The sequence below is a fragment of the Microtus pennsylvanicus genome, chromosome 10, assembly GCF_037038515.1.
Source record: "Microtus pennsylvanicus isolate mMicPen1 chromosome 10, mMicPen1.hap1, whole genome shotgun sequence".
Classification (NCBI taxonomy): domain Eukaryota; kingdom Metazoa; phylum Chordata; class Mammalia; order Rodentia; family Cricetidae; genus Microtus; species Microtus pennsylvanicus.
This window is the reverse complement of record NC_134588.1, coordinates 87,638,894-87,660,974: the sequence shown is the minus strand read 5'-3', so window position 1 is coordinate 87,660,974 and position 22,081 is coordinate 87,638,894. Positions and strand designations below refer to the sequence as shown.

General features: G+C 48.1%; 2 protein-coding genes across 5 annotated transcripts in view; one reads left to right on the top strand and one right to left on the bottom strand.

Moving 5' to 3' along the window:
- The window catches only part of Chdh (choline dehydrogenase), a 36,108-nt gene extending 28,938 nt beyond the window's left edge, over positions 1-7,170 (bottom strand). Inside the window, exon 1 of one of the 4 annotated variants that reach the window (XM_075988906.1) lies at positions 7,041-7,170. The gene's annotated coding sequence lies outside the window, so the exon portion shown is untranslated. Of the gene's footprint in view, positions 1-5,677; positions 5,751-7,040 lie in introns of those variants that run through there. The other 3 variants (XM_075988907.1, XM_075988909.1, XM_075988908.1) reach the window with 3 other exon arrangements.
- Il17rb (interleukin 17 receptor B) lies at positions 7,101-21,142 on the top strand. Its single transcript, XM_075988910.1, has 11 exons — positions 7,101-7,629; positions 9,347-9,371; positions 10,119-10,271; positions 11,846-11,973; positions 12,817-12,943; positions 14,047-14,094; positions 15,356-15,501; positions 15,820-15,885; positions 16,843-16,942; positions 18,155-18,250; positions 19,040-21,142. Exons 1-11 carry the CDS (start codon positions 7,570-7,572, stop codon positions 19,603-19,605), a joined length of 1,515 nt encoding a protein of 504 aa, XP_075845025.1. The 5' UTR covers positions 7,101-7,569; the 3' UTR covers positions 19,606-21,142.
- Positions 21,143-22,081: the final 939 nt, after the last annotated feature.

The following is a 22,081-nucleotide window of genomic DNA, read 5'->3' as shown; positions in this document are numbered from 1 at the left end:
TCAAGTGAGCGAGAACTTTCTTAATCTCAGTTAACAAGCACTCAGGCCTGAAGCGACAGGATACCGTGCAGTCTCCACTGGGGTGGCCTGATTGTCTGTGGAAGATAAGTTCAGAAGGAAGGCAGAGATGAGAGGGTTCCCCAGGCATCTGTTTGAGTGACCTTACCGCGGCTCTTGCAATGGACACAGCTTTTACTTGGTGTGGCTTGCTTTATTTATTGGAGTTGATTTTCAGTGTATTTTAAAATCAGCTTCCGAGAAATTAAAAATCTAAAACTAAGCAAGGAAGCGAACACCTACTCCTTCACCACAGAGAATCCGAGCATGTTAAGAACTGGGCCTGAACGCTGGAGCCTCCCCAGATGGAGTTCTCTCTCTCTATCCTGCAACGTCTCTCCAGCACCTCATTCAGATGCCAGCAGACAGGTGGTGGGGAGAGGCTCTTACAAAGAACTCATGCCACACTTGGGCTCCCAGGGCAACCGAATGCAGGAAGGCAGCCTATCTGCCTTGTCTTCGTGTTGTGTGTGTGACTTGACTCTGCAGCGGAGGGCGGATGGCTAAAGAGGGACCTAGCCCATCTGGTCCCCCTTGAAGACTGGAGGCATAGGGCTAAGTTATGGTCTTAAGCTTGCTGTCACCCTGGAGCCAACTAACAGCGGAACCTCCCAGTACGGAGGACCGAGGACAATTATCCCAGGGTGAGGCCACCCACTTGAACCTCCAATCAGGAACTGCTTCGTTGTCCCCTCAGACAACAAACACTTCCTCAGACCGCATTGCAGTACCAGAATTGAGGTAGTGACCAACTAGACCACACCTTAATCACGACTGCACGCCCCAATTCTTACAGAAAACTAGGTTGGGGACCCCTGGGCTCTTTACCCATTCTTCCTAGCTGGCCACAGCCATTCAGCCACCTCCCTGCTTTTCGCCATTACTCTTCTCTAACTGCATATGGGGATGAGTGGCTTAGCCTACCCTGCTGGGGCTGCTGGAGCCAGGCTTTTGCTATAAAACTCTGGTCACATTAAGAGCAACAGTTCCTTCAAGCCTATGTGGTGTGAAGTCCATGTTTCCTGCACGGTACCAGCCAACTCCAAGCCCGATGAGAACAGGTTGTGGGTCCATAGTCCCTGCCCTGTTCAAGGCCTTCTGCATCATGCCCAACTTACATAATGCCCCCTTCTAAACTTCTGGATAAACTTAGCCACAGGAGGTCGCGGGGCAGCATGGAGAACAGTTCAAAAAAGGAAAACTATGCTATTGCTAATTGCAAAAATAAATCAGGTTAGAGATCACCCAGTTCCCACAGCCCCAGGTTCTAGAATACACTCCTGTCACTGTTCTCCCTCAGGGGAGAAAAGAAGTCACGCAAAATAAAAACACACATTGTCATCAGGCGGTGGTGGTGCACGCCTTTAATCCCAGCACTCGGGAGGCAGAGGCAGGAGGATCTGTGAGATCGAGGCAAGCCTGGACTGCAAGAGCTAGTTCCAGGACAGGCAGGACTATTTATACAGAGAAATCCTATCTTGAAAAAAACAACAAACATGCCCCCATACACAAATTATCAACTTATAAAAATAAACTCACACTAGGATACGACACATCTTACACGGGGCTGGAGAGATGGCTCAACAGTTAAGAGCACTGGCTACTCTTCCAGAGGACCCGGGTTCAATTCCCAGCACCCACATGGCAGCTCACAACTGCCATTAGCTTCAGCTCCCTGGAAGCTGACACCTTTACACCAATGCACATAAAATAAAGTTAAAATAAATTATTTAAAAAATACATCTTATCCATTGGGGTTCCATGTTCAAGTCACAGCCATTAGGAGAGAAGTGAGAGCTGTCAGTCAAGATCCTTAGGCTGTGGTGACAGCGCAACCACACTCCGGATGCAGCCTCTCTGGGATGCATCTCCATTTATAAAATGGAAATGGGACTGGAGACAGGGTTCAGTGGTTCAAAGCATTTGCTTTTCTTGCAGAGGACCTGGATTCAGTTCCCAGCCCCCACACAATGGCTGACAATTGCCTGTAGCTCCAATTCCAAGGGATCCATTGCTCTCTCCTGACCTCCATACGCACCAGGCTTGCATGCAAGCATATACATACACGCAGACAAACCCTCATATATGTGGAATAAAAATAAGTAGCTCTTTAAAACAGAAACAGCCATCTTCGTCTTAGTTTCTTGCTTTTCTGGGGGCAGCAGGCAAACTTGCTGAGCACAGTGGAACACACCTACGATCCCATCACTTAGGAGGTCAAGGCTAAGGCAGAGCATCGTGATTTTGAAAGCAACTTGTGCTGTACCGACGAGACTTATAAAAACAAACAAGCAAACCTGATAAAGTTAAAAAGAATTAAAAAAAAAAACAAACAAAGCTCAAAGCATGTGAAAATGTCTCCCAGATCACAGTTCATGTCCTGAACCCTACCCTCCCTCCCCCTTTCTTAATCTCATTGATGCGTTCCATTTTCTCTTCCACTACACGTGAGACCTTACAACTATAACCAATAATAATAGCAACTACAGGTTAATCCAACTATCAGTGATCAAAAAACATCCCATCATGCTTTGTACTTCCAACACAGTGCCAGCTGCCCTTCCTTGCATCCCTATGAGGCGGACTCCATCTCCAGTGCAGCCTTGAGCAGAAAAAGGATGCCCATTTCTCCTGTTCTCTGTACTTTCTTCGAAGCCCCAATGTAAGAATAACATGCATGGAAACCAACACAAGTGTCCACGAGACAGCGTTTGCTACCACGAACAAACAGGTCATGCCCTGGCATGGCTTCACCCCCTGGAACTGGCTGCGGTGGCATTAACACTGAGCTAAAATCATGCCTGAGTCTGGGGTTCCTCTGTGTGTGCGAGCGAGCCCTTCCTACTTGGGTAGAGACTATACGGAATTCTACACCCATACCGGGAATCAAGGAGTGCAAGCCCTGGGTGACCGTTGGGGTCTTTGACTCAAAGTTAGCATTAAATTAGCCAAGTCCAAGTCCAAACAGTTGGAGTGGAACGCGGGGCAGAGGGAGCAACAGAGACCAGAATGCTCCAGTGTTGGCTATGCCAGCTTGCCAGCTCGGGCTGACCAAAGAGCCCTGGCAGGCCGACGGTATTCACTAGAACAAGCTCCCCCCACTTCACAAGACAATGAATCCACTGTTAACTTCCCAGAGACTTGATTAACATTTGCAAAAGAACCAAGTGGAAAATTCCACCTGTGTGGGTGGAAGCTAGACTCAGGGCATGTCAGCAACTCTCACAGCCTTGCTCTCTCCAGGATGGACACAGCCGAGTGAACAACGGTTATGGGTCCAAGGGAATTTCCCCATTTGGGAACACGAGCTATTAGAACAAAACAATTGTTTTTAATTGTCTTGCGTCCCCTGCTCTGCATCTGTGCAGCGAATTTAAACCCTTCGATTTGCTTTCCTGACTCTGACTTCTTCTGAGTTCCTTGCCGGCCCTGCTAGAGTGACAGAGCTAAGCTTAGTTCCTTGTCTTAAGTGCATGGGAAAACCGAGGTACCAAAAGACCAAGAGCATTGGTCATAGCCAAGAGATAGCAAGTGAATCTTGGAGTCCCAGCCGCAGGGACAACACAAAGCCTGTTAGAAGTCTGGGTGACAGACAAAGAAGTCTTCCAGGCTCTGAACTGGACTGTGGACTTCCCCTACATGATGGAGAAAGTCCAAAGCAATCTTCCTGGTGTGCAGAGTTAGGCACGGCTTTGGAGGAAGTCATGTCTAATTTATTCTGGAAGTTAATGAGTACCCACCAAGCCCCTGGCCATGAAGACTTATGCCAGGTGACTCTTGTAGACTTACAGACTCAATACATGACTGAAGGCGACATGTGGAGGAGCTCTGAAGCTTGCTTCCTCTGGGTTCCAGACACTTCTTCGCCATCATGGCTCACACACTTATTGTGCAGGAAACGAGAGGAAGCGGAGACTCCGAGAAGAGCAATAGCTTGCCACATCCAGGAGAAGAAGCTAAGTTCTTCGACATCCATGGCCAAGTCTCTGGCTATTAGGGTTAGGGATAGACATGGGTCCATCTAAGCAGATCACCTTAGAGGCTGCGTGTTCAATCAACAAGGATCACTGGCTGGTGAGGAGGGTGCTTGGGGTCTGAGGCAGGATAGAAATTCCAGAAGATAGGCAGGTACATCCTCTTGGTCCAGGGGTGACCCCATCTGTCACTGCAGGACCCAGTTTATATTGCCTTTCACTGCCCACTCTGATGTCCTGTCCACAGGCCACAGGTACACACTGCATATAAGGTGATGGAAAAGATCTAGTACTGACCAGTGGTGCTAAATACATCGGTAATGACCGAAAAGAATATAAAATTATGGAAAAGAATATAAAATTATAAATAATTAGAGAGTTGGTACTGACCAACTAAATGTAAAATTATGATAATTGGAGAGTTGGTACTGACCGGCTAAATATGAAAATATAATACGAAAAATTGGAAATTTGGTATTGACCGATAATGTGAAAAAAAATCATGATTGTGACTTGATGCTATTGGCAATTGCTAAAAGAGAGGTTGTGACGGTAAATGTTGAGAGTTGATGCGTGTGCTGAGAGTGTTAGATCTAAGTGATGGTCTGAACCAGTGGAAGAAACATTTTCAACTCAGGCGATTCTACTCTCCTTTAAAATAGGAGACTATAGCCTTTGGGAACATAATTATTCATAAAGCATTATGATATGTCCTGACAAAAGATATGGTTATGATACACAGGGCCTAAAAAGTATATTTCTCTCCACTAATCTCTTTTCTTTACAGAGGTCAGCAGTCAATGACAGGTTTAAAGCTTCTCCTCCCCAGATGCCTAAGACAGAAAAACTGGCAAATGCCGCTTTCCAAAGACGGGGAAATTTGGGTCATAGGAAGAAGACTTTGCTCAAGCCAGGCACAACCCATCTGTCCTGTTGCAGAAGCACAGGGGTTGTTAAAATTTAATAAGAGAGTGGATTGTAGCCCCATATTTCTATATGGTGTGGCAGCCAGGCTCTGAAGCCATGGGCCGCACCTGAGGTGGTCAGGTAGACCCGCAGCCAGCCTGTCACTGCCCTCAACAATAGCCAGGACGTGCTAACTCCTTTCTCTTTTGTTCTAAATGTAGATGGCCTGGGGAGAGGTGTTTGCCAAAGCTGATGACTTAGGTGCAGGTGCTGTCTGTCCCTAGCCATGTTCCCAGAAAAGAGAATATTAATGAGGTATCCACCTCAGTTGAGCAGGGGATTAAGAAATGTTTGATATAATAAACACGGAGAGAAGCCTGAGATGCCCTTCCGTGATGATGGTGTAAGCTGTGTCTGGTTATTTCTTGCGCCTCCGTACCGGTCCAGTTAGGGAAAATAGTTTTCTATGTCGGGGCCCACGGGCCCTGACACATCCTAACCCTGCCATCACTGGCTTTGGTAGGGGAAACTGTTCAGGCTGGTTAGAAAGCTGTCTGGCCCCCTTGCCTGGGCATTCTCCCATACCCACACCCCTTTCCTACCATCACTTCACCCATTCTTCCTCTCTCTTTTGCCCCCAGATTCTTCTTCTAGAGTAGGAACCCAGCTAGCTGCCTGACCCCTTTCTCAAAACTACCCCATACCCACCATTCCAAGCCATTTCCTCATATTTACCCCACCTTCTTTTGCCAAGGTCAGGTAAAGCCACTTGGGGTTGCTCCGTTCACGTGACTCCAGGGCTAGATGAAATACCTCCTGCCCTGCCAACCGTTACCCCTCAAGGGCCAAGAAATGGCTGACTCACAGACCTGTCCCTGGACCTGTCCTCTTTATCGCTGCTGTTCCAAAGACCTTGCTCTTTGTCCTGAGCTTACTACAGTGGGGTGTGTTCTGCCAGGCCAGTGACAAGCCTGGCTAGGTGTTGGCACTCAGCTACTCACTGAGAGAACACATGTTGGCAAAAGTAGGGAGTGTTCCCGTACTTGCTCCGCACAGACACGCAGGTTGTTTTCCAAAACTGAAGAGTGACAGCCATCCAAACATCTGCCCCGAACCTCGGCCCCATGAGACAACATTCTCAGGCTGAAACTGGACAACAAGGCCACCTCTGCTTTGCATTTGCATCAGAGCAGGCTCTTTGGCCTTGGTCCAAGAGCACGCATCAGCTCTTCACCTTTGCTCCCTGGTAACCGGCAAGAGTTTACTGTTCAGTAAGGCCGCCATGAAAGCTAGAAATGTTCCCAGGGACCACTGGGTCCAAACAGCTCACAAAGGTTGAGGAAGGAGCCCAGGGTGGTCCGGACGCAGGCTGGGGTGAGACTACACCTCCCTTCTGTGAACCTCCTTGGTCAGGAATCAGGACACTATTCCTTGCAATCCCATAGAGGCTCAGGACTGAGCCTGTTCCATTTGGATCAGAAATACAACCTCCACCGGCATCCCACAGATAAACTGAGTCTGTATCTCAGTAGGGTTTTCAGCAATCACAGCCGCTTGACTTTGCTCAACCTCTCAAGAGAGACAAGTTAAGCAGGACTTCTGCCCTAGGGCTCCTTCCGATTCCATGATCTACAGGTTTGGTAATCCCATTTCCCATAGGCTGAAGCAGCTGAATTCAGGCTCTGTAGCCCTTCTCTAATGACACTGGACTAGGCCCCTCTCAAGCCATTTCACCTCAGAAGTTCGGTCTCTGGAGAGGTGGAGAGCTGGGCAGATGTCATTCAGACAGCAGGCCCGCCAAAATGTCAGAACTTCAGCTCTGAACCCACAGTGCTGAGACACCAGCTTTGGGACCCCAGATGTAACCGCTAGACCTCATTCTATAGAAATACACTTAACCAGAAAGACTGAGCGGCCTGGGTGCAGATTCCTATCAAAATTACCTTGTAACTGTAAGTTTCTGTCGCTGGCTCCCCCAAAGAAGCCAAGGAGGTTTCGGTGGCTTGAGTCCCTCCCCCTTTTCTTTCTGGTACTCTTTCTGGGTAAAAGAGGTTCCAGCTCCTCCCGACCCACTCAGCCTAGAGTCTGAAGCTCGGTACTCACCGGGGAAGGGGGTGGGGTCAGCTCCTCACTTGGGCCGGAACGATCGATCGATCGTCGGTCAAAAGGCAGGAGCAGGGCGCACAGAGAAGGTGGCCACCGTCCGTTCTTGCCCGCTGCGCTTTAACTGGCGGCCTGCAACATCGCGTGCTCTTCTTGGGAAGGGCCGGGGCTGCTCGAACGGGCTCCGGGCGCGGGTGCGGTTGCCCCACCTAGCTTGTGGCACACTCCTTTGCGCGGGACCGGGCGCGGGTGCGGTTGCCCCACCTAGCTTGAGGCACACTCCTTTGCGCGGGACTCGACGCGCGCCTCTAAAGCTTCCTCATTCGCACCCCGCCCACCCCCGCTTGCCTCGCGGGCAGCAGGGCCGCCACTTTACGGTCCTGGGACCAGGCCAGTGCCCGCCCCGGCTAGGGCAGGGCAGCGTTGTAGAAGGCGGAGCCCGGAGAGTACTGCCCCAGGCGGGCACCTGAATAAGAGGACCCAGGTTCGCCCGCGCCAGCTCCGCGTGGTGGTGGGCGGTGGCTGGGTCATGTTGCTGGTTTTGTTGAGCCTGGTAGCAATGTACAGGAGCGCCCTGCCCGGAGAGCCGGTAAGCATCCCCCTCTCGTGAGAGCGTCCTTTTTGTTTGTTTGTTTCCCATCCTTTTAGCTGAACCCTGACCCGCCAGCCCAAATTTCTAGGAAATTGTCCATGGACCACCTTCTGGAAGGGGCCAGATTGGCACCCCTGAGATAACCACAATGGGCTTTGCATCTCCATCATCCTTCTATTCCCAGCCTGGAAGGCATCTGCTGTTAGACTGCTTGCTGGAGACATGAACTTTAGCTGTGTCGCAGATGCCATCCTGGGCATTTGGGCTCATCTAGTCTTAGTGGTCTCCTTTAAAAAAACAAAACAAAACAAAACAAAAAACGGTGCTACTCAACTCACACAGGTGGTACACCTTGCCTCCTGCTTCGGGATGACTAGACAGAATCATTCGCATCTGCTCTGCCCACCGACTAGGTTACCAGAACACAGTGCACCCGTCTGCTTGCTTGCTTTTCCTATCGGTCTTGGACCATGTAGATTCCTGAAGGCAGCATTCATTCCTTCCTTCTCCTGTGCCCAAGAACAAAGGAATCTTTCGAGACGTTCCAGAGGAAAAACCTCCTCCTCAGAAAGGCATTAGATGCAGTCTCTGCCAGGTTCACACAGCACTCGGTATCCCTGATGACTGGGAAAGTCAAAGCTGGTATATGGTGTTGCCAAGCCACCAACCAGCTGCTGAGCTTGCCCTCTCTGTGCCAAAGAAAAGCTGCAAAGGACTACCGAATGAACTCTGTGAAGGTTTGCACTGGTGCTTGGATTTTCGCTATACCTTGTCTCACTACTGGTCAACTAGATCTTAGTTCCTAGTGTGTGGCTCATTTGTTTAAAAAGAAAGTCACAAAGCAAAGGACCATGGATGACTTCACCCAAACCAAATTTGTCCCACCAAAACCTTTGTTTTCTGCCTTCACAAGGTTTTTGGAAATGAGGAAGCTGGGGTCCTGGAGCCCTTTGGGTTGGTCACGTTGCATCTTGCCACTGAAGATTGCTAACAACTAGAATAAATGTTTCAGGCCCGAACCATACTTTTCATTACTTTTCTTTCGTAAACTTCAAGGGATTTATTTAGTACTGGCCTTTCTTAGGTGTTGATGAGTTTTACTTTTTTTGGAAGCTGTTTTAGGAAGATGTGGTGAAATAACAATTGCCCCTGGTTTTCTAAGCAGTTCAGGTGAATCCTAGATCAAAAAAGAAGCATGATATGAACCTGGGGAAGGTGCAGTGGGTTGCATCCGTTGCTGCCTGCTTTCTTCTCCTCTTTGTATAGCCAAATGTTAACTTGGAAAAATCAATAAATATTACACTGTCCTGAAAACCAGTAGTTAAACATTAGATAGCGAAGGTACCTCACAACGGCCATCAGTAATCTGAGGCAGGGGAGGTGTGTGTGTATGTGTGTGTGTGTGCATTTGTGCATGCATGTGTGTATGTATGTGCACATGTGTGCATGTATGTGCGTGTACACACTCACATGCACACATGCCTGTGAACATGTCCTCAGAAACCAGGGGCATTGGCTTCTGGAGCTGGAGTTATAGGCAGTTCCGAGTTATCCAATGTGGAGCCATCGCTCCAAGTCCCAGCTCACTGTTCTTTGAAAATTTGTCACTTGTGCATGCATCTAAGGAAAAAGATGGTGTTTTGCCTAATTTGGTAAAATAAGCATTGTGGTTTGCTGGCTTTGACATGACATTTGGTTTCTCTCTTTCCTGCAGACTATTCAGTGTGGCTCTGAGCCTGGTAAGTGCACTAGAGAATGGGTATTTGGAAGCACAGGTGGACAGTAAGAAGGTCTGAGTCAGGAAGGGGGTCCTGGAAGACCAGCCACATGGTGATAATACATTGCCTTGTTTGCTAATGGGAGTGAGATTTTCAAGGCAGAATTTGGGGAGTAAGGATGTGTTTGAGATGGATTGGCCTCCCAGTAAATTAGCACACAGGTAGCGTGGAACTCACCAGGCTGAGTGGAAAGCAGTACCTGCCATTCCACAGAGGGACACTGATTGTGGTGGGAGGGGCCATACCATTGATTGTTGGGACTAGGAAGCAAGTTTTTAATACATGGGTACCCAACATGGTACTTTGAAGATTGAGTGGGTTTTGTCCAAGAAATGTGAATAGGGAGAGTGAGCAGGAGGGGAGGGGAGCAGTTTAGAAATGGTTATGGTGAGGGCTTGCAGACTGGAGTCCAGGACTGAGGCATGGAGAAAGCATGATTGACGTTAATGAACATGTCAAATACACTAAACACACATCCACACATACATGCACACACATGCACCTGGAACACCCCAAGTGCTGTGGAGTTTGAGACCACGAGGCTGAGAGAAATTATTTAGGTGTATAAACCAGCCAGCATCCAGAAGAAGCCTGGCTTTCCTTAGCAGAAGTGGGTTGCGATGGAGCAGGGCATATCACTTGGAGGGAATAGCTTCTGACTGCGCCTGAAATGGGAATGTCATTAGAGGTGGTCTTGCCTTTCCCCAGGGCCATCTCCAGAGTGGATGGTGCAACACAATCTCACCCCAGGAGACTTGAGGAGCCTCCAAGTGGAACTTGTTCAAACTTGTTCAAAAAAGGATTGCAAAAAAGAGGATTTTTCAATTTTGATGAACATAAGCTGGATACTCCGGGCAGATGGTAAGTCTGCATCCGTCAAAGCATCTACTAAGCCCAAAATGTGAAGGATATAGGACTCATTAATTCTGCTTCTAGGCACAGATGTGCATTCACCAAAAGTCACATCATAGGATGTGTACAGTAACACTGGTGTTCATAACAGCATCCAACCAAGTGACCAGGGGCCTAAATAAGAACCACGGAGTGGAAACTATGGAACTCAACAAGGAGAATTCTTTCTGTGTATGTGACAGTATGGATGTCCCAAGCAGCCAGACTCCAAAGAACTATATAGTTGTATCTGTAATCATGCCTATGGTAACACACAGAAGAACAAGGCTAAGCTAGAGGTTTGAAGCCAGGATGGGAGTTTGAGGGCTGCTCTGGCTTGGAAGTACTTGAAAGGAAGCATAGGCAGCAAGTGGGCGGGGTGGTTCTTGCCCTCTGCTGGTTGTAAAATGCGCAAGGTCACTGAGGAGCAGTGACATTCTGCAGCTACACTTCCTGGAAGAGATGGGTCCCCTAGTTTAGGAGAAGCTCTGGCTTCGGCTAATTATCCACTTCCAAATGACATCATGAAGTCCTGGCATTTCCTCCAGATTATACGGAAAGCAACATGTAAGTTCCTTAGACAAGCTAGTCCTGGGACCCTAATGCCTAGGCTCATGGTTTCCATTCGCCAACGTTATACTTGGTTTTGTCAAGAGTCCAGCACCTGGGAGACTGAAACGGGGAAATTGTTGCAAGTTTGAGACCAGCCTGGGCTATTTACTGGATTCCAGGACAGTGGGATACAGGGTGAGAACTTGTCTCAAAAAAAAAAAACTCAAAATGGTCCAAGAGGAGTCAGTGACAGGCTTCATCAGTACATTTTTCAGAGTAGTAGGAGAGGTAACCACAGCAATGTCAAGGGATGCCCCAAGGGGAGCTGTGTTCTATGTGAGGACCAGACAGACCAAGGCAGGGCTCCAGAAGACTCCTGTGAGTTGATGTTGTTATGCACTTTAAAGTAAACTTGGAAAGAGTAGAGATAGAGAAAGAGACCCATGAGAAAGAATGGCCTGCATGGACCTAGGGCCGTTAAAACAGGCATAGTCTGGTGCCGATGCGTGGGCAGTCTTTGTAGAAAGAAAAATGCAGTCAAAGCTAAAGCCTGAAGCATCTTCTAAAACCAAACTATACAGTGCATGGGACCCATTAATTCATCCCTAGGCACATCCGGAAGAAGAACCAATACGCATGCACTGAAAGACAGGCATAGGATATGCACAGCGCTCCAAGCAATTCATCTCCTTCAAGAGACCTAGAATGGGGCAGATGGCATCACTAGCCATGGGTACTTTGTCTAACTCAGGCCAGCCTAGAAGGAGTAGAGCTCTTGGGCTTTGGAATTTGGGCTTGTTATCTATTGCTGCTGAGCTGTGAAAGTTCAGGCAGTGAACCCCCCAAGACTCCTAAAGTTCCCCCCTATTTACCCTATCTGAACATTGGATACCACAGTACACACCAGCTGAGATGAAGCATTGGCATTATAGAATACTATGTGAGCCACATAAGTGCCAATGAAACAACTTCCCACTTCATTGTCTCTGCAGCCAGCATCCGCCTGTTGAAGGCCACCAAGATCTGTGTGACTGGCAAAAGCAACATGGAATCGTACAACTGTGTGAGGTGCAACTATACAGAGCCCTTCCAAAGGCAGACCAGACCTTCTGGAGGCCGAGTAAGCACGTTTAGGCACAAGGCTTGCTTGGGAAGCACCAACAATGGACCTCAGAAAGCCTGATGATGTAGAGTGAGATGCCTGCCTGGGTTTGCATGCCACTTGTCTGCCCCGAGGATGCCGGCATCTTTGAGACTCAATGTCCAACAGAGTGAGGGGAGCTAGACTTAAATTATATCCTTCCTCTAAAATGCCACTCCTCTCTCACTGAGTTATATCAGCAAACTGGCCTGGATCCACTCCCTGCATAGACACTGGCCAGAGACCTGTTTCAGCTGGACCATAGAGACGAAATGACAAATGAAAAAGGGGGCTGCTAAGCCTGATAACCTGAATTCAGTCCATAGGACATACATGGTAGAAGGAACAGATCCTTCAAGTTGTCCTGACCTGCATACGCACACACTATGGCATGATCCCCCACTAGCGTGTATACACACACACACACACACACACACACACACACACCATGGTATGATCCCCCACTAGCATACACACACACACACACACACACACACACACACACACACACTATGGCATGAATTCCCATTATTTTATACACACACACAGTGACATGACCCCCCACTAGTGTATACACCCACACACAGTGGCATGACCCCCCACTAGCCTACACACACACACTGTGGCATGACCCCCCACTAGCCTACACACACACACTGTGGCATGACCCCCCACTAGCCTACACACACACACACACTGTGGCATGACCCCCCACCCAGCGTATACACACACTCTATATAAATGTGAAGCATTTACAAATGAAAACAGCCCCCACAGAGGCTCTGCTCCTGGACTGTACACCTGCCCTGCTTTGCTTTGCAGTGGACCTTCTCCTACGTGGGCTTTCCCGTGGAGCTGAGCACAGTCTATTTCATCGGGGCCCATAACATCCCCAATGCTAACATGAATGAAGACAGCCCTTCTTTGTCTGTGAACTTCACCTCTCCAGGTAAACATCCTCACTCTTTGGCGATTCTGTCTTACTATCGCACCTGTGTTATGGCATGTGGTTTGGTGTGGAGTCTTGGGAAGCCTTTGAAGCCTTAGTTTCCCCACCCGTGGACACAGTGCTAATTACTCCACACTCAGGGTGGAGAGTGTTGTTAGGTAAGCATGAGGAAACCATGTTCCTGGGTGCCAGGCAGGAAGCAGGATGTACCATTTCTCCAAGCACTTGCCCTGGGTCCTACGCACAGCAGTAGTGATGCCCCGACTGGGCTCCTTTGTGGTTGGTACCATCCAGGGTGGCTTTGGTGCCACACCACTTACTATATGGCGCTTTCCAGCTTTCCTAATGACACCAAAGCTCACCGGGATTTTGCAAAGTGAGTTTTATTTGGGGATGGTTTTAGAGACGCTGCAACAGTAGACCAAGTTTCCATCCCGCTCCCAGTTCCTCTTGCTGTTAGCATCTGCTTTCCAGAGTCCACTTATGAGAACTAGGAAGATAACATCGGCATATTTCCATCTACTCAACACCAGGCTTTGGGGATTTCAGCTGCTTAGCCTTTGCGTTTTCTTCCTGTTCCAGAGGCACTTAGCCCCTTAGGGCACCTCAGCCTCCTCTGGTTGTTCTTTTCCATGACCTCATCAAACATCAATAGTTTGTCGCCAATTTGAGTTTGTCTGATGTTTGTTTCATATGTAGGTCAGGAATCTGAGATTTGGGCATGAATCTCACAGGAGACATTGAACTCTCCTCACTATGTTCTCCCTGGCGTGTGTTAATTAGTGAGGGTCATGCCTACTGGGCAGCTGGGTTCCTACCACCTGGAGCCTCGTGTCTGGAAGAGATGGAAACTACATGTATTATCAACTCCCACTCTTTGGTTTCCAAGTCACTTCTTGGTGACCATTTTGAGAAAGGCTGTACTTAAAATGAGACTACTTACAGCTTCCACGGGTGAATGATTTTCTGTTTAACTGTAAAATGATTTGTCTGAAGAGAGTGTATGTGGTGTGTGTGTGTGTGTGTGTGTGTGTGTACTGAGAAAGGGGTTATAGGAGAGATACCTTTTACTCAAATGTAACAACTTTCATTCAATTTCCCAGGCTGCCTAAACAGTGTAATGAAATATAAAAAGCGGTGCATTGAGGCAGGTAAGTAGATGTAGCATTTTGCTTTTGTCATTTAGAGATCCTCCTAACTGGGACCCATGGAGCTCCATTCAGCCACAGATAGATAAAGGAACTGAGATGTGGAGATGGAAGTTCTCTGTCTAAGTCACTCAGTGAAGGAGCGGCCTTGGGTTAAGCAGCTATCCAGACTGGGACAGACTCTTGGGTTTATTAGAGCAGCAACAGCAATGGGAAACCACCCTATCCCTTGGCGAAACCTACACATTATCCCAAACCCCACTTATAGCATGCTCATGGAAAGTTGCTTTGTGATTGGAGGAGAGCCCCACTATCCTTTACACCTGCTATCACAGCTGACCTGTTGTCAGCGGAGGCTCTGGGTACCTTCTGTTTGGATTAACAAACATGGTCAAGTGTTGGTCCAAGTAAGGCCCTGGAGGCCTTCTCGGAAGACTACCTCCTATTCTTAGAAGATTCTCTGATCTGTGAAGGAGCAGCTTTAGGATAAGTCAGTACCTCATCCAATTTCTAAGGGTGAGTATAAACTTTGGGGCAGTATAGTCTTGTGATGCTAATGAGGTTAGAGATATTGGCTGGGGGTAGGGGATCTTTATTCCCACCAAGAGAGAACTCTCAAAGAATTTTGAGGCTCTAAGGTTATGAGGTGCAGGACCTAGAATGAGTCCTCCTCCAACCCACTCCAAGAACCAGCTCCCAGCCAGGGGCCGAACTGGTCCCATCAGCAGGGAGACTAACTTGTGCTATTATATAGACATGTTCCTGGAAATTTGCCTGGTCTTATTTGCAAGTCACATGAGTGAGACAACTGATTCCTGTAAGCTGTGTGGCATTTCCTTCCTTTGTATCCAGGGACACTGACAGTCTGTCTCAAAGCTCTGAGCCTCAGTTCACTTACTCCATATTCTGAGGCATTCCTCCTAAACTGATGTCCCTCCGCTATCCCAGAAAGGAGAAAACAGCGATCCTAGCTTTCTTACCTCAAAATGTAGGGTGAACATTGAACTGAGTTGTAGACTTTGATCTGTATCTTCCATTCCTAGCTATTTTTAGTAAAGTAAATGGCATGGGGGGTGTCCCTAAACTTTCTTAGATATCAGATACTTTGTAATTCTAGGACAGTGTCGGAAGATATAGTATAGTTGAGTTCATGTCTCTTAGGTGTGTGCCTAAGAATTTAGATTTGTTTTTGTAAAGCTCCCTTGGGGACTCAGATAAGGGAGGGGTTACCTGGTCACCCATGTGGTTCTCTCTCAACTTGTAGGAAGCCTGTGGGACCCAAATATCACTGCTTGTAAAAAGAACAAGACGACGGTTGAAGTGAATTTTACAACCAATTCGCTTGGAGAAAGATACACGGTTATCATTCTACAAAACCAAGAACTATTGAATTTTTCTCAAGTGGAGGAGGTATTTTCCCCTTTACCCCCTTGTTACCACCCCATCTCCAACCCCAGATACTTCAGTATCTTGAAGTACAGACACTTTAGAATCCTTTGAATAGGTTTTCTTCCAATAGATCCCAGAGCTATCTGTTGTCCAAGTCCCTGTAGGCATCCTATGGATGATGAGTCTAAAGCCAACTACAGACAGAAGTTTGAGGCTTCTGAAGTGAGTCCGTCTTCACATAGTCTGATGCACCAGAAGTCAGGAACAGTGGCTTCATCACTGACTCTGTCTACTCACTCGTGACTACAGCTCTGACTGTCTCTCATTTATCCGCACCAGAATAAACCGACGCGGAGGTCTGTGGCCATTTTGGTGGACGAGGAAAGTGGAGGTAACGAGTTCGAGGTGAGTTAAATAGCGGTCTGCAAAGGAAGGGCCACGACAGAGCTGTTTGTTCCACCATGGATGCTTTCTGTATGTCTTCATGGGATGCGAGGGTCCGAACCCAGGACTTCTTGAATTCTAGGTCAGTGTTCAGCAACTGATAGACATTAGCCCTCCACATGCATTTTAAGGATGGCAAGTCTCCCTGCAAAGGCCCCCTCAAGCTGGGTGTGGGGGACTCCTTAGTGTCTACAAGAGTGAACGCTGACACCACAGGTGTGGTGCCTTTGCGTGGGTTGGTGGCTGTTGACTTCCCAAAGGGCTTTTATTTCTATCTTTTGTCCTGGATCCTCAGAGTAATTCTGAGACGGGACAGTCGTTTTATTTCCCCAAAGCCTCGGTTTTAACTCAGAAGTGAAGCTGAGTGGGTCGAAGCTGGAAGGTTGTCCAGTGTCTAGGTCAGTGTCTGAACTTACGAGAGCAGCTGTTCACCTTCTGGGAGCCTCAGCTGGCCCAGGTAGAAACAGGAAGTTGGAAGGGTAGGTACTCAGGTCCCTGTAGTCTACAACATGGATACACAGAGGGTCACAGTCCACGACTGTGCCTGCGAGCCATTCTCCACTCCCTTGAACGTGAAGCGCTCAGGATGACCAAGAAGTGGACCCTGGCATGACAGCACCTGCACCTTCCGGGAAGTCGTGGACTTACCTACTGTTGTTCAGGGGAGAGATTTGTATGTTGATTAGGATGTAGCTGCCCTATCAGATAAAGAAAACTCTGCAGCTGTAATGTGAACAAAGTTCAAGGGCATCGCTGGGGCATTGCCAGTATCTTGGTCCAGAGTCACCAGACTGTATGTGTGGGCTACAGAAGGGGAACCAAGGGGGAAACTATTGATGCCAATGCCAGGAGGTGAAAATAACATTTAGGGCTGTGTTGGAAGTGTGAGCACTGTAGTCTTCCTCTCCTTTTCCTCAGCTGATACCGTATTTCCACTTCTGTGAGCCTGACTGCATCCGACGCAAAGGACCAGTTGGGCTTTGTATAGAGACAAGTGGCCCCTACCCTCCAGACAACAGTAAGTACCAGTCATTACCACAGGATGATCGGAGAGGCTCAGGACACACAGGGCCCCTTTGAGATGTAATAGACTATCCTGTGTCTGGGAGGAGCATTATGAGGTCCCTGCCGGTGTACCATGAACAATACCTCTGCTACCCAGAGATCTCATAAGCAAGGAAGAACAAAGGCTCTAATTACAAACACAATATCTTTTCAAAAGCAGGATATACAGAAAGGGGGAAAAAAGAGCGCAAGATGGTTGTCTGAAGTGCCGCAGACAATGAAAAGAGTTACTGGGAATGAGGGGGCCGGTGTGAGCAGGGGCTGGCGTGAGGGGTGTGAGGGGCGTGAGGGGCCAGTGTGAGCAGGGGCTGGCGTGAGGGGCCAGTGTGAGCAGGGCTGAGTCCATGAGGGATATTCCAGTTCTCTCTGAATCCTATTTGGTTAACAAATCAGGAATACCGGCACCAAAACATACCTCCCTGGTGCCGGAGGGCATGTTCTGGAAAATGTCTCTGCATTTAGAGATACGTCAGTTCTTTTTACTAACAATGGACAGATGTTCTGAAACTAGCCCATGGGTTACAAAAGACAAAAAACAGCCAGCCAAACTTTAGATAGCTACTCCCCCAGGCCCTGACTTCTATGTGGGCACACTGCTGTGTGTACATTATATTTGTAAGTTCTTCCTGAGAAACAAAGATTCTTCAGACAACAAAAGCCATCATTCAAACCCTGGTTGCCATGGTGAAAAGAAACTTGAGTTTGGAGAAAGTCCCCTAATTCCCTGTTCCTCTTGGGAGGAAAGGGCTGGTGAGATCACTCAGTGGGTAGAATTGCTTGCTAGGAAGGTCTTACAACCTGGGTCTGAGTCCCGGAAGCCATCGTGAAAGGACAGAAGAAATGACCTCATGTGGTCCTCTGGCCTTCACACACACTCTGGCATCGTGTGCCTGCGTTCACACACACCACAGTAACTTTCAGTTGTTGGCTGTGAGCCTAGCCATTAGTGGCCGAGCCGTCTTTCTAGCACACAGCAATACATTTTTTTTAAAGAGACCTGAATTCTGCGAAAGAACCCTTAATCAGCACACCCTAAAGCTCTTCTAGCCCTTGGTTAGAAAAGGTCTAAACCTTCACCAAGAAGAGTAAAAAAAAAAAAATCCATGCACAAGTAGAGGCCACGTACAGCTTTGCTTGCTAAAGGTGACCAAGCTGTTTCCTGCAGAGAGGACCATGCTGGGAGGCTGGGTGCCCCTCATCTTGGTGCTGCTGGCGGCTACATGGGTGCTGGCAGTTGGGATCTACCTAACTCGGAGGCAAGGTAAGGGCGGTCACTCTGAAGATACCCCGAGATCCTCCCCACCTGCCTGGACAGAGAAGGGGATCTAGCTAGACGTGGTGGCAGAAACCTTGCAGTCTCGCCCTTGGGAGGAGGAGGAAGTGGGCTCAGGAGTTCAAGGACAGCCCCCATTAGTTGCTGTTCAAGGCCAGCTTAAGCTAAGCCAGAACCTGTCTCAAAGAGCCACAAAGGAGGTCTCAGGGTACTGTGAGTTGCTCCTGTCATGGCAGAAGATTAACTCTGCTTTAAGCTCAGAAAGCCACATGAACGAAATTTCACCTCAGGAATCCCTGCACTTAGAAGATGCTGCTGGCGCCGTTAGCTACAGGGCTACAGTAGCTTTGGACCTAAGTCTTGTTGCGTAGCATAGTGTGGGGTTTAACTTTATAGCAAAATAAAGGAACTCTACCACCTGCAGGTAGAAAAGAGACCACAGAGTTGACCCAACTCCTGATATGACATGTAAGAGGTCACTCTGTGTCGAAGTACAGAAATTTTTAACAGTTGGCTTCAAACCGGTGCCTTCAAGCCTAAACGGCTGCTCTAAGTTGATCTGAAAACAGAGCTGGATTATGGCAGCTGACTTACTGATAGGGGCTTAGGAAGCTGTGAAGATTTAAGAGTCAGTGTTTCAGGTGTTCAAAAGGACTATCAGGGCTATTGTTCCCCTGGCAGGAACAGATCGCCACCCTGGCTGACATTTCTCAGTGATGGTTTAGACTACTGTAAAGACTTGCTATTTGCTGGTAACTAACAAAGCTCCCCCGACAGGCCGGAGCACGGAGACTTCCTTCCCTGCCGCCAGCATGCTCCTGCCCCTCATTAAGGTCCTGGTGGTTTACCCGTCTGAGGTATGTTTCCATCACACGGTCTGCCGCTTCACCGACTTTCTTCAGAACCACTGCAGAAGCGAGGTCATCCTTGAAAAGTGGCAGAGGAAGAGAATAGCTGAGATGGGCCCAGTGCAGTGGCTCAGCGCACAGAAGCAGGCGGCGGACAAGGTGGTCTTCCTTCTTTCCAGCGACGCCCACGGTCTCTGCGGCAGTGCCTGCGGCCCCAACAAGGGCAGCGCCAGTGAGAAAGCTCAGGACCTCTTCCCTCTGGCCTTTAACCTCTTCTGTAGTGATTTCAGCACCCAGGCTCATTTGCACAAATACATGGTGGTCTGTCTTGGAGGAGCCGACATCAAGGGCGACTATAACGCTCTCAGTGTCTGCCCCCAGTATCGTCTCATGAAGGACGCCACTGCCTTTCACACAGAACTCCTCAAAGCTCCACGAAACGTGACAGTGAAGAAACGGTCCCAAGCCTGCAGTGGCAGCTGCTCCCCGTTGTAGTCTGTGCAGGACGGGAAACCCTGAAGTCCTCCTGCTCTTCAAGTTCCAGGGACAGAAAGCTTTGGGATGGCCCCGAGGCTTCCTGTACAGGCTGTGTGAAGGGGGGTACTACATCACAGAACTTGCTTTAGACCTGGAGTCTGCAGTCAGAGTTTGCGCAAACATGCCTGAGGCTAGTCACCAGTAGGTTTTAGGCATATAATACAGTTACAGACATTAATGAATGGAAGCTAAATTTACAAAAGCCCAATCACATATATCCCCAAACCCCAATAATGATTATGCCTGAAAACTAAGCATTCTGGCATGAATAAAGCATTTCCCAGTCAGGTGTCCTGCGCACTGCCCGTGTCCTGTGCCACACACGGGACTGTTCAGCCCTGTAACATTTTAATGTATTAATGAATAGTCCGTTTGGGAAGCGCTCACTAATTCAGCAGCTTCCTAAGAGAAGGGGCCTATTACACACACAAGCTGGACACATCTTGTCTGACCAGACGGCCCACTGTACTGTCTGCTATCTTTACAGTACTTTCCCTTGTCAAACTTCTAGACCAGCAACCTTTATTTTTGTTCGGAGAAGTGCTAGGAACTGAACCAAGGCTACTGTACAGGTTAGAGAAACAGCTTGCCATTCAAATGAGCCACAGCCCCTTCAGTAAATAGGAAAATACTTGGCCAGTCAGGTGTGGCAGCACACACTTTTAATCCCAGCACCCAAGTGGAGAACTAATGAACTCAAGCTCAGTCAGAGATAAGTAGCGAGACTGTCCGAGACAAACAAAAACATGTTACCCATAAACCCAGGGTCTACTTTTGCCCAGTTACCCATCCACTGGTCTAGTTCCCAGAGTTCATGGTTAGTGCACATTTCCTGTTCAAGTCAAAACTAATTCACTGAAATTAACTCTCCTGAAGTAATACTATCTTTTTATAATCTAGTACTTTAAAAAACCACCAAGGGCTGGAGAGGTGGCTCAGAGGTTTAGAGCACTGACTGCTCTTCCAGAGGACCTGGGTTCAGTTCCCAGCACCCACCTGTTAGCTCACTGTCAACTCCAATTCGAGGGATTTGATACCATTTTCTGGCTTCTAAGGGCACTCTATATACATTAAAAAGATTATGATATGCACACACTACCAGTGTTTTGCTTGCATTGCCTGTGTGCCCTATGCATGCTTGGTGCCTGAGGTCAGGAGAAGGTGACAGGGTCATCTAGACCTACAGCTATGGACAGGTATGAGCCACTGTGTGGATGCTGGGAATCAAACCAGGGTCTTCTGCACGAACAAATGCTCTCCACTGCTGAGCTAGCTCTCTACACCCCCTAATATAAATAAATCTTATTATTAAAAAATCCCCCAAACCCAGAACAAGCAGTAACAGTGCACAGGTCTGTAACATCTTGAGTCTTCTAGCTCTTGACTTTCTTGAAGCAGCTTTTTTAGTGTAGAAACCACAGAAATGGATCTATAATAGCATATGTATTTGTCTAGTAAGGCTTCATATACCATAATAAAACTGTTTTGTAACGTTATCCAGTTTTAGGTAGTTGACTGTAAAATTGTTTGTAACTGGAGGCTGGGCATGGTGATGTGAGGATCTGACTTTGCAAGCTCTGTTTTAAAGAAGGGGCTTCATCTTAAGTCATACAATGATTGGGGGTGGCAGGATGGGGGAGGTTAGGGGAGGCGATCTCAGCTCTCAAAATGTGCTGCCATAGAAGAAATTTGGGCAGAGACCCTAAAAGTGGGCAATTAAGAAGATAGGGAGAAGGGCCATAAAATTTAATGCGGTCCAGATGTTTGTTCATAGGGGCACATCCTGTCCTTGAAGATACCTTGTCAGTTATTAATGGCTCTTTGTTAGGTTTTCGTGCCCCAAAACTGACCAATGGTTTTAGAAATTACCTTACCCTAAACCCTCCTTTCCCAATCCCAAGAAGCCATGCCATGAGCTCCCCCCGACTACAGCATTTCCCCTTTAAAGGTTTTACCCTCTCAGGGCTCCCTGTCATACTTTCTGCACCCACCATGCTGGGGTGCTGGAAAGGTGTTGGTCGAAACTTCAGTTTGTATATTAAAAACCCTCATGCAGTTTGCATGGGAAATCTGGCTCCATGATTTCATCTGGGCACCAGAAACTTGAGCCTAACAGTGGCACACGCCTTTAATGGCAGAGAAATTTGAGTTCTAGGTCAGTCTGGTCTACGTAGTTCCAGAACAGTCACAGTTAACATAATTGAGAGACCTTGTTTAAAAACAGAAGCAAGTTTGTGTCTGGTCAGGTGTAGTGGCACTTTTGAGAAATGTATTTTTAATTATGGTAGGTGTGTGTATCTGCACGTGGGTGTGTACAAGTGAGTACGAGCAACCACTTGGAAGAGGCCAAGGTCATCAGATCCCTTAGGGCTGGAGTTACTGACAGTAGTGAGCTACCACGGGGGTGCTGGGAACTGAACTAGGGTCTTCTGAA

Bases quoted from the DNA above. Each gene is read 5' to 3' on its own strand.
- Il17rb (XM_075988910.1), top strand. From the start codon at position 7,570: ATGTTGCTGGTTTTGTTGAGCCTGGTAGCAATGTACAGGAGCGCCCTG. The intron at 7,630-9,346 runs GTAAGCATCCCC...TCTTTCCTGCAG, and splicing joins GCGCCCTGCCCGGAGAGCCG to ACTATTCAGTGTGGCTCTGA. The intron at 18,251-19,039 runs GTAAGGGCGGTC...CTCCCCCGACAG, and splicing joins CTACCTAACTCGGAGGCAAG to GCCGGAGCACGGAGACTTCC.